At 35.1% G+C, this 18,344-nt stretch overlaps 1 protein-coding gene across 2 annotated transcripts in view; it reads left to right on the top strand.

The window, feature by feature from the left end:
• The window catches only part of ZDHHC17 (zinc finger DHHC-type palmitoyltransferase 17), a 136,365-nt gene that overhangs the window by 60,078 nt on the left and 57,943 nt on the right, over nt 1-18,344 (top strand). For both annotated transcript variants that reach the window (XM_033431317.2, XM_004271574.4), the window contains exon 8: nt 4,661-4,786. In XM_033431317.2, coding sequence (XP_033287208.1) covers nt 4,661-4,786 — 126 coding nt within the window. The remainder of the gene's footprint in view (nt 1-4,660; nt 4,787-18,344) is intronic.

Here is an 18,344-nt window from a genome sequence, read left to right on the forward strand (position 1 = left end):
TCTGGCAATCACCAATCTGTTCTCTGTATTTATGAGCTCGAGTTTTGTTGTTGTTGTTGTTTGTTTATTTTTTTTTTGATCCCACATATAAGTGATATCATATGGTATTTGTTTTTCTCTGTTTGACTTATTTAGAGTGACATTGTTTTTAAAGGAAATAAAGTCTAAAGGAGTTGCTTCAGTTGCTCAGGGAACATTTATACTTTCAGAGTAAAATTAATCTTTTTTAACCACACTGGTGTAAAAGTAGATTTTTGTTTAAAAATGTACTTTTAATGTAATTAAAAGGACGAAATAAGTATCAAATACCTTTGCTACTGGAATCTGGCTGATTCCTAATATACTGAAGTCTAGTCATCACCTTCTAGTGGAAACCATTCATTCATTCAACAGATATTTGTTTAATGCTGGGGAGTCAGTGTTTAAGATAGATGAAGTCCTTATTCTCTCAGAACTTATACTGTATTGAGGAAATGGACAATAAATAAATTAAAAACACATACACATAGGCAAAAGTGGTCATGACGAGGGATAAGGGGGCCACATCAGGTGAGAGTGATTTGTGAATGCCTCTGAGATGACATTTGCTTTCAGACTTGTCTGATAAGGGATCAGTTATGCAAAGATACATGGGAAAAACCTTTCCACATAGAACAGTGGTCCCCAACCTTTTTGGCACCAGTGAACAGTTTTGTGGAAGACAATTTTTCCACGGACTGGGGTGGGGGGCAATAAATGTAATTCAAGCGCATTATGTTTATTGTGCACTTTATTTTTATTATTATTACATTGTAATATATAATGAAATAATTCTACAGCTCACCATAATGCTGACAGGAGGCGGAGCTCAGGCGGTAATGCAAGCGATGGAGAGCGGCTGTAAATACAGATGAAACTTGACTCGCTTGCCTGCCGCTCACTACCTGCTGTGCGGCCCGGTTCCTAACAGGCCACAGACCAGTACTGGTCTGGGGGTTGGGGACCCCTGATGTAGAGGAACCTACACATGCAAGGCCCAAGGCCAGGAATAAGCTTACCATGTTAGAGGTGTAGAAATGACAGCTTTGACCAAGCAGTGAGACACTGAGAGAGAGAGACAGGTACAAGGCCATGATAAGGAACTTTAATTGTATTCTCAGTCATGAGAAATAGTTGGAAGGATTTATGTAGAATGGTTATATAATCTTTGTGTTTTTAATATTTTTTTAAAAATTACTTTGGTATTTGAAGAATGTATTGAAGAATTAAGAAAATGGAAAGGGGCTTCCCTGGTGGCGCAGTGGTTGAGAGTCTGCCTGCCGATGCAGGGGACACGGGTTTGTGCCCCAGTCCGGGAAGATCCCACATGCCGCAGATCGGCTGGGGCCGTGAGCCGTGGCCGCAGAGCCTGCGCGTCCGGAGCCTGTGCTCCACAACGGGAGAGGCCACAACAGTGTACCGCAAAAAAAAAAAAAAGAAAAGAAAATGGAAGGGATAGATGAAGATCAGTTAGGCTCTCATAATAAATCAGGCAAGTGATGATGTTAGTTTAGCCTATGATTGTAGAAGTAGTGATGGAGTGAAATGAATGGATTTGGAAATGATAGTTTAGAGTAGAAAAGAAAAGGTAGATTAGAAATGAAGGTGAAAGAAAAAAACATCGATGACTTAGGTTTTGGTTTGAATAACTGAGTGTCTTGTGATATGTATTGAAGTTGTGAAGATGGAAGGAAACAGACTTTTTTGGGAGTGAAGGCAATAGAAATTGGTTCTGTTTTAGTCATATATAATTTGAGGTGGTGCGTTTTAGCTATGTGGAATGTCAAGCTAATTAAGTAAACTTAATTTTGAAAGTGAAAAATTCATAAATAAATAAAAAACAACCAACCTAGATTTTTTGTCCTAGAATTTGATAAAGTCGATTCATAGCTGTGTATTTTTCCATTTTTCATTTTAAGTCTTGAGAAAGAAAATCTGGTTGATAACCATAAATTGTACCAAGATGGAGCCTGTAAATCTGGATATGGCTTTAATAGCTAGTAAAAGTTACATTCTTTAAAGAATATGAAAAATTATATTTAGTTATAATATTTATTAATTGGCCCTATTTCTTCTAAAATAGCTATTTCCTAAATAAAATTAAGCTTAAGTTTCTTAGAAATCTGTCTTGATATCCTTGTAAATTAGTTATTTGAGTAAGGGATTCAATTCTTTTAATATATAAACAAATGATTATTTTATCAAAATAAGCACTTATCTTACAGACAATAAATATTAAATGATAGGTGACTTTAAAATGACTACTTTGATCCTTAGAAGGATTAGGAATGGCCATAAACCCTTGATTAGAGGTTCTTAATCTGGGACCCAGCAGTGGATTTTGGTTAGGGGGTGGGTCCATGGACTTCTGAAATTGTTATAAATAAAGTATCAGCACTTTTCTGGGGAGAGAGTCAATGGCTTTTCATCAGACATGACTTAAATTAGTTCAAAAACCATGGCCCCAGATACTGGTTACATAGAATAAATTCATATCTTCTGAAGTAATAACAGTGAGGAGGGGGAGTGATTTGGGATACTAAGACTTTAAGAAAAATGACCTATGCAGTAATCCCTTTTCATGGTAGCATCTCATTTGTGAATTTAAAGAATATTTCACCCCCTTGCACATGCTTTTGGTTGATAAGTTTAGATGAATTGAGTTTGGGGAGGGCAGTTAATCCGAGTGCTGCCTACGCATTTATGATTTTTCTTTCTAAAGTTATCAAAGGACGTAACTTTTAGCTTGTGCAAAATATAAAATTACTGAGCTTTGTTAATTAATATATTGAAAAACGCTTATATAGTTTCTTGAAAAGAGGTAAGAAACTATTTTCAGAAAATATCTCTTAAGTACCCCACCTAGATGGTCTCCAAGGAATAATTTTCCTTAGTTTTAATAATGAATTTCCACCTCACTTAGGCAAAAAGTGATCTTCCACCTGCCACGTTCCATAATGTTTATCACACCAAACCCCTGAAGAATTTCTTTTATTACCAGTTAGTTACATAGTCTATAAATACTCCATGATTCTTGTTATTACTGCTGTTGTTATTATAATTTACTATTTTGGCTGACACATGGAGTGTTTAAATATAGACTTGACTTGGAACCCTGGTTTTAGTATAATTCTTTAAATTAATTGCTTGTTTATTTTACCAGCTGAATAAAAGAACTGTATAAAAGTAGTCAGATGACTAGAGGAGTAGTTGAAAGATTGCTTAAAGCTCCCTCCATCTTTTTATCTAGGCAATCCTTAGGTGTCACATGGCCCTCTAGTGGAAGGGATGCTCAGCTGGACCGAGGCAACTGCAGGATATTCTCTGGGAGTTGTTACCCAAGGGATTGCTTTTATTCAGGTAATCTTTTAGTTTGGATTAATTAGCTGGTTCTGACAACCTAGGTGACATAGAATTTTGGAATAGGTAAGGAGATATTTTAAAACAAATATCCCTATTTGTGGAAGACCCACCTAGATTAGCCCATTTCTTATTAAATACTATTGATCTTTTTATTAAAGGATTGGTTAGGCTTTTTGTTTTTATTGTTGTGTTGTTATTGTTGTTGCTCTTGGTGGTAGTGGTGTGTTTATTTTGTTGTTTGGTTCTTTTTATTTTTCAGTGTTTTTTTTTTAAATTAAATTGTACTCCATACTTGATTAATAATTATCCCTCATAAGTAAGGAACCCAAGGCTCCTTATTTCTTTATTTTCATCCAGTTTTTTAAAATAAAATTTTAACATGTTTTTTTCTTTTTTAAAGTAATTTTGAATATTCATCCATAATTCTTGAAATTTTGGTAAACAAAATTATTAATTTTACTTTTCTGTTTAAGGAAGGATATAAAGAGTGGAGAATATTAAATAGAATAAAAATGTAGGTATCTAACTTGAAAAAGGAGAAATAAGATTTTAAATTAATAAAGGCAAAAAGAAGCATAGATCTAGAATTGGGGACACTCATTTCTTGTTTCTTACTGCCTTTAAAACATTTTAGTTCTGTTATACTCTTTGGAATTCTTTTTCTTGCAGTTAAAGGGAGCTACAAGTCTATAATGTAAGATTAACCATTTTTTGTTACTACCCGTGTTCTCTTTGGAAATTTCTGGATGGGTGAATGAATTTAACATGATCAAGAATACCAATATAACAGTAGAAGTGGAAGTTGACTTTTCTTTTTCTTCCCTGTTCTTTTCTTCAGACTTCGTTCATCACTGAAATTAAACTGAGAGATTTCTGGCAGTTTGGTATTACAGCAGGATGGTTTGTAGCAGTAACTATTACTAATGAAACCCTTAAAGAATATGAAATAACTGGATAAACTTAATGGTAGCCTCTGATCCAGCAGGTGCTAAAATACCTACTTTTTGATTACTCTCTAAGTTAAAATGCAAGCAAATATAGAATCTATAGAATAAGAGGTATAAATACATTTTCTGATTGTACCTTGAATGGGAAGGTATAAGTAATATATGATTTAGAGTCTTTTAGTAATTGACTTTGCCAAATGTAAAAACAATGTTAATGAACTAATACTGCAGTCAATTTATTTTTGTGGAAGTGCTTTAAAAGTTCGTAACGAAAATATTCTGCTTTTCCTTTCATTTTTTTTAACGTGAATTTCTTCTGCTTATATTATCAGGGTGAATCAGCACTTGATTTGGCAAAGCAGAGAAAAAATGTGTGGATGATCAACCATTTGCAAGAGGCAAGGCAAGCAAAGGGATATGACAATCCATCTTTCCTTAGAAAGTTGAAAGCTGATAAGGTAAATTCATGACTGCAGATTTTCAATATATAGTAAGATTCATAAGCATATTTTCTTAGCATGAGTATTTACATTTACAGCCTTTAATCTTGGCATTGGCCAGTGTAATTTTTAAAACATTATTTCACCCAAGTAAATAAATGTAGATACCAAAGTTTAAGAAAGATGGTATATGTGAAATTGTTTAGATTTCCATAGGCTACTAACATAAGCTTTAATGCATTAATTCAGCTGGCCTTTGTTAAGTAATAGAGAGATAATAAAAGTTTTTCCTGTTTAAGTGTATTTTTTAGTGTAGTAATAAATTGTGAAAAATCTTAGTCCTAATATATATATATCTTTTTAAAAACTACTCACAACTCTAGCTATAGTTAATTTAAGCTTTTCATTCTTTTATAATATGTCATAACTTTTATTAGAGAGGGAGAAACATATTATTCACTTCTTTTTAGAAAGTTCATTTTAGATCTTCCATAAAACCTTCAGTTTTTAACTGTATGACTATTGGCTCAGTTGCCTAATTGTATGATTTCAAAACTAAGAACATTTTCCTGAAAGGCGGGTCTGTATTTCTTAAAAATTTATTTCCTTAAAAGGAAAAATTAGCTGACAGTTTTTTTGTATACCAAAATAATTGACAGGGTATTTGCTAACTTGTCAGTAATCACAACTTGAATGGCATTAAGCCTTAGATATCATATATGTCCTATTTAGGCTGCTCTAGTGGTAATACTGTTTGTATAAAGTTAACATTGATCTATCTGTTACTGGAACAAAATAAGTTTTGGGTAAAGGGAAATAGAATTGAAAGCATGTCTCATTTATTTGTAGGAGTTCAGACTTCTTTAATGAGCTGAAAAGTTCACTGGTCCATTACTTAGACTTCAGAAGAATTTATAGTTTATAAACATGTCTATTTTCAGTCCCATATTTGAGACTAAGGAGCAGTTTTGCATGTCATGTCAACTTTTCATTTCACTATTAGATATATTAAAAATAGTTATTTATTTACTTTGATGTTGCTCTGTCCTCTAGAATTTAGAGCAGTTTTGCTCAACAGAGTAAAAAGTGGCTAATTTCTCATAATAACTAGGCTACTAGTAAAAATGTCTTTTATTACTCTGGAAAATCCCATTGTCTTTATATGTTCATTTTGCTTAGTGTAAATATGCTAAAGGGTATTTTTTTAATGTATTGTCAGATGAAAATGACTTTGTAAATTCAAGATGTTTATTAATATATAAAGTTATTTATTATAGCAATAATGAACTATATATCAGGCTTATGTGTTTGGATATGGTTTCTTTTAAAAAGATTGCCTCATTAAAAGTTTAGCACAATTTTATTAACATTTGTGTATATTATTGTGATCAGAAATTGCGTATTCCTGGTTTTTTGGGTTTTGTTTTTTTGCATTAGTAGCTTTAAATATATTATGCATTCTAAAAAGGTCACTAGATAAAAATATATGATGGATTGGGGCTTTGTGTAATTAAGTATTTGTGTAGACTGTTCTCTTTCCATCTCACATTAGAAAAATTTAAATTATGAACATGACTTGGTTTGCTAGTGTGTGAAGTATGTTCTGTATTTAAAACTAAACAAGAAAACACCCAGGACTCAATATCTTTTTACTAAAAATAAGCCATCCCAAAAGGAAAAAAAAGATATTTTTGGACAGTGATAGTAGACAGATATGAAAGGAGTCTTGATTTTAGAAAACTATTTTAAAAGCTGTTTGATTTTTAAGATTAGAAGATTTTAGGCAGATTTATGGTTAAATAAGTGTTACTTGCTTATTAATGAGTTAGAAGGAAATCTCTAAATCAGTGTTTCTCAGAATTTAGAAACCCACGATCCCTTTTGTTAACAGTGGAAATCTCACATGTATTACTTTTTAATGTTGTTTATTGATTATGTGAGAATAAATCTGGGAAGATGGAGTAGACATATTTTTTTCCCTATTCCTTCCTGCCAAGTGCAACTAAAAAACCTGGACATTATGTACAAAACAAATATAGGAAGACTGAAGATGGAGACAAGGTGGCAGAGCAGGTAGGGAGCTAAGGATCCAAAGAATGACATGGTGGTGAGTTCCCTGCATTTTCTTTTTTTGCCTCATATTTCCCAGAAGAGGAACTGACAAAGCCAACAACCCAGAATCATGAATGGGACAGACAAAAAAATGCTCCCCAAAAACCTGCTTTTTAGCCACAGGACCACAAGAGAGGCAGCTTATTTAGCACGATAGAAACTTTTAGAAAATAACTTTCTACTACAGCCAAACACAACAGAGAAAACATGGCTCCACCCTGACTCACAACAGCAAAGGCCTAGACTTCGCCCTTACCAGGCTATAATGATGTGCCCCAACTTCTCTCCTGGGGTGGTGTCAGGGAAGGTGGAGTGGAGACTTGGGACTTTCATCCCCACTGGCTGTTAATGAGGTCCCATCCCCTGCTGTTATCAGTGGAGACCACATTACTGGAAACAGTAATGAGGCACTTGTAACCCTCCCAGTCAAGGAGATACCAGTAGAGGTATAGTGGAGAGCTGAAAGTCCCACCTTTGCCTGTCCATAATGAGGAAACCCCTCCTCAGGTGTCAGTGAAGGCCCCCTTGGAATCCTGGACTTTCACCTCACCTGCCAGTAATGAGAAGGTGTCTCACTTCCCTCCCCCTGCCTACATAAGAGGAATCCACATAAAAGAAAAGGTTTAAATAAGATCCAGTGTCTCATAATACCCAAAATGTCTAGGTTTCAAACAAAAATCACATATCAAACCAAGAATCGAGAAGATCTAACTGAATGAAAAGAGGATCAGTAAATGCCAGTGTGATGACAGAGATGTTGGAATTATCTGACAAAAGAATTTAACAATCATCATAAAAAGCCTTTAGTGAATACTTACGAACATGCTTGAAACAACTGAAAAATAGAGTCTCAGCGAAGAAATAGAACTATAGAAATAGAATAAAGAAGAACCAAATGGAAATTTTAAAACGGAAAATTATAATAGCCAAAATAAAAAAGAGTCAGTGGATGAGCTCAACAGCAGAAGAGAGGAGACAGAGGAAAGAATCAATGACCTTGAAGATAGACGATAAAAATTACCTGTTTTCAACAACAAAAGGAAATAAACTGAGAAAAACAAGCAAAACAGAACAGAACTCTAGGGACCTGTGGTTATAACAGAATATCTAACACTGATATGATTGGAGTACCAGAAGCAGAAAAGTGGGTGGAGCTGAAAAAGTACTCAAACATATGATGGCCCAAAACCCCCCAAATTTGGCAAAAGACAGACCTGCAGATTAAAAGTGGAGCAAACCCTAAACAGAATAAACTCAAATCCAAACCAAACACTCATAGTCAAACTTCTGGAAACTAAAGACTACAAAATAAAAATCTTGAAGTCCCCTTACCAGTAGGGGTAAAACTATTCAAGAACACTGGATTTCTCATCAGAAACCGTAGAGGCAGAAGGAGCTGCCACATTTTTCACGTGCTGGATGGAAAGAACTTTCAATCCAGAATCCTTTATCCAGTGAAAATATCTTTCAGCAATGAAGGAGAAGTCAACACATTTTCAGATAAAGGAAAAGTAAGAGAATTTGTGGCCAGCAGACCTGCCCTAAAAAAATGGCTAAGAGAAGTTCTTTAGACAGAAGGAAAATGATAAAAGAAAGAACCTTGGAACATAAGATCATGGTAAGCAAAATTATGGGTAAATACAGTAGACTTTCCTTCTTATCCTACGTCTTCCAAATTATGTTTGACAGTTGAAGCAAAATTATAATACTGTTTGATGTGGATCTAAATGTATGTAGAAAACATATTTGAGACAATTTATAATGTAAACAGGGGAGGGTAGAGGGACATTAATGGAGGTAAGGTTTCCACATCTCACTTGAATTGGTAAAATGATGACACCAGTATACTGTGATAAGTTATATTTATATAATACTTAGAGTACCCACTAAAAAAGCTATTCAGAGAGATATACTCAAAAACACCATAGATAAAATAAAATTCTAAAAAGCTTTTCAGTAACCCACAAGAAGTCAGGAAAAATAAACCAGAAACAAAGACACAGAACAAACAAAACAACAAAAAATAAAATTATAGATTTCAACCCTAACGTATCAATAATTAAAGTAACTGTAAATGGTCTAAATATACCAATTAAAAGACAGATATTGGCAGTGTGGATTACAAAGTGTGACTCAACTATATACTGTCTGTAAGAAACTCACTTCACATACAGGAATATTGGCAAGTTACTTATATGGGCAAGTAGCAGAATGGAAATGACATATACCAAAAGCAGGCGAAGACAGTACAAAAAGGAAAACTATAGGCGTACCTCATTTTATTGCATTTCACAGATATTTTGTTTTTGTTTGTTTGTTTGTTTTTGCAAAGTGAAGGTTTGTGGCAATCTGCATCTAGTAACTCTTGTTGGTGCCATCTTTCCAACAGCATTTGCTTACTTCGTATCTCCATGTCACATTTTGGTAATTTTCCCAATATTTCAAACCCTCCACCAGCAAAAAGATTATGACTTGATGAAGGCTCAGATGATGGTTAGCATTTTTTAGCAATAAAGTATTTTTTACTTAAAGTGTGTACAGTGATTTTTTAGACATAATGCTATTGCATGCTTAATAGACTACAGTATAGTGTAAACATAACTTTTTAAAATTGAAATGTAGTTGATGTTCAATATTATGTCAGTTTCAGATGTACTACACAGTGATTTCACATTTGTATACGTTATGAAATGATCCACATTGAGTCTAGTAACCGTTTGTCCCTATACAAATTTATTACAATATTATTGACCATATTCCTTATGCTATATATTACATCCCATGGCTTATTTATTTTATAACTGGAGGTTTGTACCTCTTAATCCCCTTCATCTCTTTCACCCCCAACCTCCTCCCCTCTGGCAACCACCTGTTCTTTGTATCTCTGAGTCTGTTTTTGGTTTGTTTGTTTGTTTTTTTATTCCCCATATAAGTGAGACCATATGGTATTTGTCTTTCTCTGACTTATTTCATCTAGCATAATACCTCTCAATCCATTCATGTTGTCACAAATGGCAAGATTTCATTCTTTTTTATGGCTGAGTAATATTCTGTTGTGTATATAGATCACATTTTCTGTATCTATTCATCTCTATCAATGGGCATTTAAGTTGCTACCATATCATGGTTATTGTAAATGATACTGCAGTGAACATTGAGGTGTATATATATTTTCTAATTAGTCTTTTTGTTTCTTTGGGTAAATACCCAGAAGTGAAATTGCCAGGTCATGTGTCAGTTCTATTTTTAATTTTTTGAAGACCCTCCATACTGTTTTCCAGAGTGCCTGTACCAATTTACAGTTCTACCAATAGTGCACAAGGATTCCCTTTTCTTCACATCCTTGCCAACATTTGTTATTTCTTGTCTTTTTTGATGATAGCCATTCTCACAGGTCTGAGGTGGTATCCTGTTTTGGTTTTGATTTGCATTTCCCTGATTAGTGATGTTGAGCATCTTTTTTTCATGTGTCTGTTGGCTATTTGCATATCTTCTTTGAAAAAATGTCTATTCCAGGTCCTCTGCCCACTTTATAATTGAGTTGTTTGTTTTTTTGATGTTGAGTTATATGAGTTCTTTGTATATTTTGGATATTAACCCCTTATCAGGTGCATCATATGCAGATATCTTCTCCCATTCAGTGAGCTGCCCTTTTGGTTTGTTGTTGTTGTTAGTTTCCTTTACTGTGGAAAAACTTTTTAGTTTCATGCAATCCCATTTGTTTACTTTTGGTTTTGTTTCCCTTGATTGAGGAGACAGAGCCAAAAAAATATTGCTGAGACTGATGTCAAAGAGCATGCTGCCTGCTTTCTTCTAGGAGTTTTATGTTTCAGGTTTTACATTTAAGTCTTTAATCCATTTTGAGTTTATTTTTGTGTGTGATGTGAGAAACTAGTCCAGTGTGATTCTTTTACATGTAGCTGTCCAGTTTTCCCAACACTATTTAATGAAAAGGGTTTTTCCCCCTCATTTTATATTCTTGCTTCCTTTGTTGTAGATTAATTGATCATATAAGCATGGGTTTATTTTTGGGCTCTCCATTCTGTTCCATTGATCTGTGTGTCTGTTTTTGTGCCAGTGTCATACTGTTTTGATTACTGTTAACTTTGCAGTATAGTTTGAAATCACAGATTGTGATACTTCAGTTTGTTCTTTCTCAAGATTGCTTTGGCTATTTAGGGTCTTTCGTGTTTCCATACAAATTGTAGAATTACTTGTTTTAGTTCTGTGAAAAATGTCATTGGTATTTTGATAGGGACCACACTGAATCTGTAGATTGCCTTGGGTAGTGTGGTCATTTTAACAATATTAATTCTTCCAGTCTTTGAGAATGGTATGTTTTACCATTTGTTGTGTCATCTTCAGTTTCTTTCATCAATGTCTTATAGTTTTCAGAGTACAAATCTTTTACCTCTTCGGTTAGATTTATTCCTAGGTATTGTATTTTTTTTGATGCACTTGTAAATGGGATTGTTTACTTAATTTCTCTTTTTAATGGTTTGTTATTACAACAGAGTTTAGTTTATTAATTTTGTATCCTGCAACTTTACTGAATTCACTTATTAGTTCTAGTAGTTTTTTGGTGGTGTCTTCTGGGTTTTCTGTATCTAGTGTCATGTCATCTGCAAACAGTGACAGTTTTACTTCTTCCTTTCCAATTTGGATTCCCTTTATTTCTTTTTCTTATCTCATTGCTGTGGCTAGGACTCCTAATACTGTGTTGAATAAAAGTAGAAGAGTGTGCATCCTTGTGTTGTTCCTGATCTTAAAGGAAATGCTTTCAGCTTTTCACCACTGAGTATGATGTTAGCTGTGGGTTTGTCATATATGGCCTTTTTTATGTTGAGGTATGTTTCCTTTTACCCACTTTGTTGAGAGTTTTTATCATAAATGGATGTTGAATTTTGTCAAAAGCTTTTTATGTATCTACTGAGATAATCATATGGTTTTTATTCTTCAGTTTGTTAATGTAGTATAGCATGCTGATTGATTGGCTGTTTGGGTGGCCCCAGATGGTGGGGGGGGCAGTGCTCAGAGATGGTGCCACCCAGCTGGAGGGTGGGCCAGTTTCTGGGTACTAATAGGCTAGAGGGAGGATTCTAAAAGGGTGCTTGCCCACCCTAGTGTTATTAGGGTAGAAGAAGTTTCCCAGAATGGCTGCTACCAGCTTTTGTATCAGCAGGGGTCTCTCATTTGCCTCCTGCCTCTCCAGAGGACTCTCCAAGATCAGCAAGTGGATCTGTTCCAGGCTTCTAACTGCTGCCTCTTTGTGCTGAGACTTGGAGCATCTCAGATTTTTCCAGGGTCCTTTAAGAGCAGAGTCTCTGTTTCCTGTAGCCCTCCAGCTCTCCTGAACATGGGTGCTGCTGGTTTCCAAAGCCAGGAATTCTGGGAGCTTTACTTCCTGGTGCAGGTCCCGTTGACTGAGGAGTCCCACACGGGGCTCAGACCCCTTCTCCCTCATAGAGGAAAGGCCTCCACAATTGTGATATTCCTTCCATTTGTGGGTCACTGATCCTGGGGGTGTGAGCCCTGATTATACCATGTCTCCACCCCTCCTACCCATCTCATTGTGGTTCCGTCTTTATTTCTTTAGTTATGGAAAATCCTTTCTGCTAGTCTAAAGGTCATTTTCCTAGAGAGTTGCTCTGTAAATAGTTGTAAAGTACTTGTATGCTGAAACATTTTAAATGCCAATGAAGGAAATCAAGGATGACCTAAATAAGTGGAGAGACATACTGTGTTCATGAACTGGAAGACAACTTAGTAAATATGTCAGTTGTCCCCAAATTAATATACAGGTTTAATGTAATTAAATAATTCCAGCAAAATTTTTTATTAGTATATACAAGATTATTCCAAAATTTATATGGAAAGACAGTAGACTTAGAATAGCTAAAACTATTTTGAAAAAGAGGAATCACTCTTTGCAGTTTTAAGACCTACTATATAGCTTCAGTAATCAAGACTGTGTAGTATTGCTGGAGGAATAAAGTGATCAGTGGAACAAAATAGAGAGCCCAGAAGTAGAACCACAGAGGTATGCCCACTGACATTTGACAGATGTGTAAAAGCAATTCAATGGAGGAAAGACAGCCTTTTCACCAATTGATATTGGAGCATTTGGACATGCAAAGGCAAAAAAATAAACCTCTGCTCAAACCTCACACTGTATTAAAAAATTAACTCAAAACTGTTCAAGACTTAAATGTAAAATGTAAAACTGTAAAAATCTAGGGCTAGGCAAAGAGATTTGACACAAAAAGTATGATCCATAAAGGTAAAAATTGATCATTTGGATTTGGATCAAAATTTTAAACTTACATTCTATGAATGACCCTGTGATTAGAATGAAAAGGCATACTACAGACTGGGAGAAAGTATTTACAAGCCACATTTCCAACAAAGGACTAGTTTCCAAAATGTATTAAGAACTTTCAAAACTCAGCAGTGCAAAATCAATACAATTAGTAAATAGGCTAAACAAGAGATATTTTCACCAAAAAATATATAAAAATGGCAGATAAGCAGGTGAAAAGATCTTCAACATCATTTTAGTCATTAGGGAAATGCAAATTGAAACCACAGTGACTTACTATTTTATACCTGTCAGAATAACTAAATAAAAAGTTGCAACAACACCAAATGCTGAGGATGCCGAGAAACTCATCTGTTGCTGAAGAATATGTAAAAAAGTACAGCAACCTGGAGAACAGTTTGGAATTTTCTTTTAAAAAGCTTAACATGCAATACCATACAACCCAGAAACTGTACTCTTAAGCATTTATCCCAGAGAAATGGAACCTTATATTCACACAAAAATTTGTATGTGAATGTTTATAGCAGCTTTGTTCATAATAACCCAAAATAGAAACAACCCCAACATCCTTCAGTGGGTGAATGATTAAACAAACTGACACATTCATGCCGTGGAGTATTCCTCAGCAATAAAAAGGAATGAACTAATGGTATGTACAATAACCCAATGAATATTTGGAGAATTCTATTATGAGTGAAAAGCCAATCCTATTAGGTTACATACTATATAATTCCATTTATATAAAATTCTTGAAATGACAAAATTATGGAAATGTAGAACACATTAGTAGTTGGCAGAGGTTAATATGGCAGTGAGGAGTAGGGTATGAGGGAAATTGCTATAAAAGGATGGAAATATTCCTTGTAGTGATGGAAATATTCTGTATCTTAATTGTGTCAGTGTCAATATCCTGGTTGTGATATTATACTATGCTTTTGCAAGATATTAGCCTTTTGGGAACTTTGGGTAATGAGTACTTGGGATCTGTCCACATTTTTTATTAAAACTGCGTGACCCACAGCTAACATCATACTCAATGGTGAAAAGCTGAAAGCATACCTTCTAAGGTTGGGAACAAGACAAGGATGCCCACTCTTGCCACTTTAATTCAACATGGTTTTGGAATTCCTAGCCACAGCAATCAGAGAAGAAGAAGAAATAAAATGAACCCAAATTGGAAAAGAAGAAGTAAAATTGTCACTGTTTTCAGATGACATTATGCTATACATAGAAAACCCTAAAGACGTTACCAGAGAACTACTAGCACTCATCAGTGAATTCAATAAGATTACTGGATACAAAATTAATATACAGAAATCTATTTCATTTCTATGCACTATCAACGAAATATCAAAAAGAGAAATTAAAAGAACAATCGCATTTACCATCACATCAAAAAAGAATAAAATACCTAGGAGTAAACCTACCTAAGGAGGCAAAACACCTGTACTCTAAAAACTATAAGATGCTAATGAAAGAAATTGAAGACGTCACAAACAGATGGAAAGGTATACCATGTTCTTGCATTGGAAGAATCAATATTGTTAAAATGACCATACTATCCAAGGCAGTCTACAGTTTCAACACAATCTCTATCAAATTACCAATGGCATTTTTCACAGAACTAGAACAAAAGATTTTTAAATTTGTATGGAGCCACAAAAGACCCAGAATAGCCAAAACAATCTTCAGAAAGAAAAACAGAGCTGGAGGAATCATGCTCCCTGACTTCAGACTATACTGCAAAGCTACAGTAATCGGAGATTCCAACGAAGCCGGGAACGTCAACAAGGGAAAAGAGAGAGCTTCTGAGACAAAGTTCGGGGTTAACCCATTGCTGTGGTGAGAGGCTTCAGTAAATCACAGCTGAAATACACTGGACAAACGTTGGTGATTCCCAGGAGTTAAGAAAACAGATGCAAAAGCAGAGAAAATTTTGTGATTTCTTCGTCTTTTCAGCACTGCAGTTATGTGTTCTAAGCATCTTCTGAAAGCCTCTTTGTAAATACTTTTAAAAGGCCAGAAAAATGTTAGTGTTGCTGCCTTAGATGTTCCAGTCTGCCTTCTGCCTTTCTCCGATGACTACACCATTACAATCGAAAGAAGAAAATTCCAGTCAAGAAGCCTTAGAGGGCAGACAGCAGAAGCAAGAAGAACTACAATCCTGCAGCCTGTGGAACAAAAACCACATTCACAGAAAGAGAGACAAGATGAAAAGGCAGAGGGCTATGTACCAGATGAAGGAACAAGATAAAACCCCAGAAAAAAACTAAATAAATTGGAGATAGGCAACTTTCCAGAAAAAAAATTCAGAATAATGATAGTGAAGATGATCCAGGACCTCGGAAAAAGAATGGAGGCAAAGATCGAGAAGATGCAAGAAATGTTTAACAAAGATCTAGAAGAATTAAAGAACAAACAAACAGAGATGAACAATACAATAACTGAAATGTAAACTACACTAGAAGGAATCAATAGCAGAATAACTGAGGCAGAAGAACGGATAAGTGAACTGGAAGACAGAATGGTGGAATTCACTGCTGCAGAAGAGAATAAAGAACAAAGAATGAAAAGAAATGAAGACAGCCTAAGAGACCTCTGGGACAACATTAAACATAACAAATTCGCATTATGGGGGGGTCCCAGAAGGAGAAGAGAGAGAAAGGACCGGAGAAAATATTTGAAAAGATTATAGTCAAAAACTTTCCTAACATAAGAAAGGAAATAGCCACCCAAGTCCAGGAGGCACAGAGAGTCCCATACAGGATAAACCCAAGGAGAAACACGCTGAGACACATAGTAACCAAATTTGCAAAAATTAAAGACAAAGAAAAATTATTGAAAGCAGCAAGGGAAAAATGGCAAATAACATACAAGGGAACGCCCATAAGATTAACAGCTGATTTCTCAGCAGAAACTCTACAAGCCAGAAGGGAGTGGCATGACGTATTTAAAGTGATGAAAGGGAAGAACCTACAAGCAAGATTACTCTACCCGGCAAGGATCTCATTCAGATTTGATGGAGAAATCAAAAGCTTTACAGACAAGCAAAAGCTAAGAGAATTCAGCACCACCAAACCAACTCTACAACAAATGTTAAAGGAACTTCTCTAAGTGGGAAACACAAGAGAAGAAAAGGACCTACAAAAACAAACACAAAACAATTAAGAAAATGGTCATAGGAACATAAATATCGATAATTACCTTAAACGTGAATGGATTAAATGCTCCAACCAAAAGACACAGGGTCACTGAATGGATATAAAAACAAGACGCATATATACGCTGTCTACAAGAGACCCACTTCAGACCTAGGGACACATACAGACTGAAAGTGAAGGGATGGAAAAAGCTACTCCATGCAAATGGAAATCAAAAGAAAGCTGGAGTACCAGTACTCATATCAGGTAAAATAAACTTTAAAATAAAGAATGTTACAAGAGGGAAAGAAGGACACTACATAATGATCAAGGGATCAATCCAAGAAGAAGATATAACAATTATATGCACCCAACATAGGAGCACCTCAATACATAAGGTAACTGCTAACAGCTCTAAAAGAGGGAATCAACAGTAACACAACACTAGTGGGGGACTTTAACACCTCACACCAATGGACATATCATCCAAACAGAAAATTAATAAGGAAATAGAAGCTTTAAATGACACAATAGACCAGATAGATTTAATTGATATTTATAGGACATTCCATCCCAAAACAGCAGATTACACTTTCTTCTCAAGTGCACACGGAACATTCTCCAGAATAGATCACATCTTGGGTCACAAATCAAGCCTCAGTAAATTTAAGAAAATTGAAATCATATCAAGCATCTTTTCTGACCACAACACTATGAGATTAGAAGTCAGTTAGAGGGGAAAAAAACGTAAAAAACACAAACACATGGAGGCTAAACAATACATTACTAAATAACCAAGAGATCGCTGAAGAAATCAAAGAGGAAATCAAAAAATACCTAGAGACAAATGACAATGAAAACACGATGATCCAAAGCCCTTGGGATGCAGCAAAAGCAGTTCTAAGAGGGAAGTTTATAGCAATACAAGCCTAGCTCACGAAACAAGAAACATCTCAAATAAACAATCTAACGTTACACCTAAAGGAACTAGAGAAAGAAGAACAAACAAAACCCAAAGTTAGTAGAGGGAAAGAATTCATAAAGATCAGAGCAGAAATAAATGGAATAGAAACAAAACAATAGCAAAGATCCATAAAACTAAAAGCTGGTTCTTTGAGAAGTTAAGCAAAATTGATAAACCATTAGCCACACTCATCAAGAAAAAGAGGGAGAGGACTCAAATCAATAAAATTAGAAAGGAAAAAGGAGAACTTACAACAGACACCACAGAAATACAAAGCATCCTAAGAGACTACTACAAGCAGCTCTATGCCAACAAAATGGACAGCTTGGAAGAAATGGACAAATTCTTAGAAAGGTATAACCTTCCAAGACTGAACCAGGAAGAAAAAGCAAATATGAACAGACCAAACACAAGTAATGAAATTGAAACTGTGATTAAAAATCTTCCAACAAACAAAAGCCCGGACCAGATGGCTTCACAGGTGAATTCTGTGAAACATTTAGAGAAGAGCTAACATCCATCCTTCCCAAACTCTTCCAAAAATTTGCAGAGTAAGAAACACTCCCAAACTCATTCTGTGAGGCCATCATCACCCTGATACCAAGACCAGACAAAGATACTACAAAAAAAGAAAATTACAGACCAATATCACTGATGAATATAGATGCAAAAATCCTCAACAAAATACTAGCAAACAGAATCCAGCAACACATTAAAAGGATCATACACCATGATCAAGTGGGGTTTATCCCAGGATTGCAAGGAATCTTCAGTATATGCAAATCAATCAATGTGACACACCATATTAACAAACTGAAGAATAAAAACCATATGATTATCTCACTAGATGCAGAAAAAGCTTTTGACAAAATTCAACACCGATTTATGATAAAAACTCTCCAGAAAGTGGGCATACAGGGAGCCAACCTCAACATAATAAAGGCCATATACAACAAACCCACATCAAATACCTGTCTCAATGGTGAAAAACTAAGCATTTCCTTTGAGATCAGGAACAAGACAAGGATGTCCGCTCTCACG

The sequence above is a fragment of the Orcinus orca genome, chromosome 11 (assembly GCF_937001465.1).
Source record: "Orcinus orca chromosome 11, mOrcOrc1.1, whole genome shotgun sequence".
NCBI lineage: Eukaryota > Metazoa > Chordata > Mammalia > Artiodactyla > Delphinidae > Orcinus > Orcinus orca.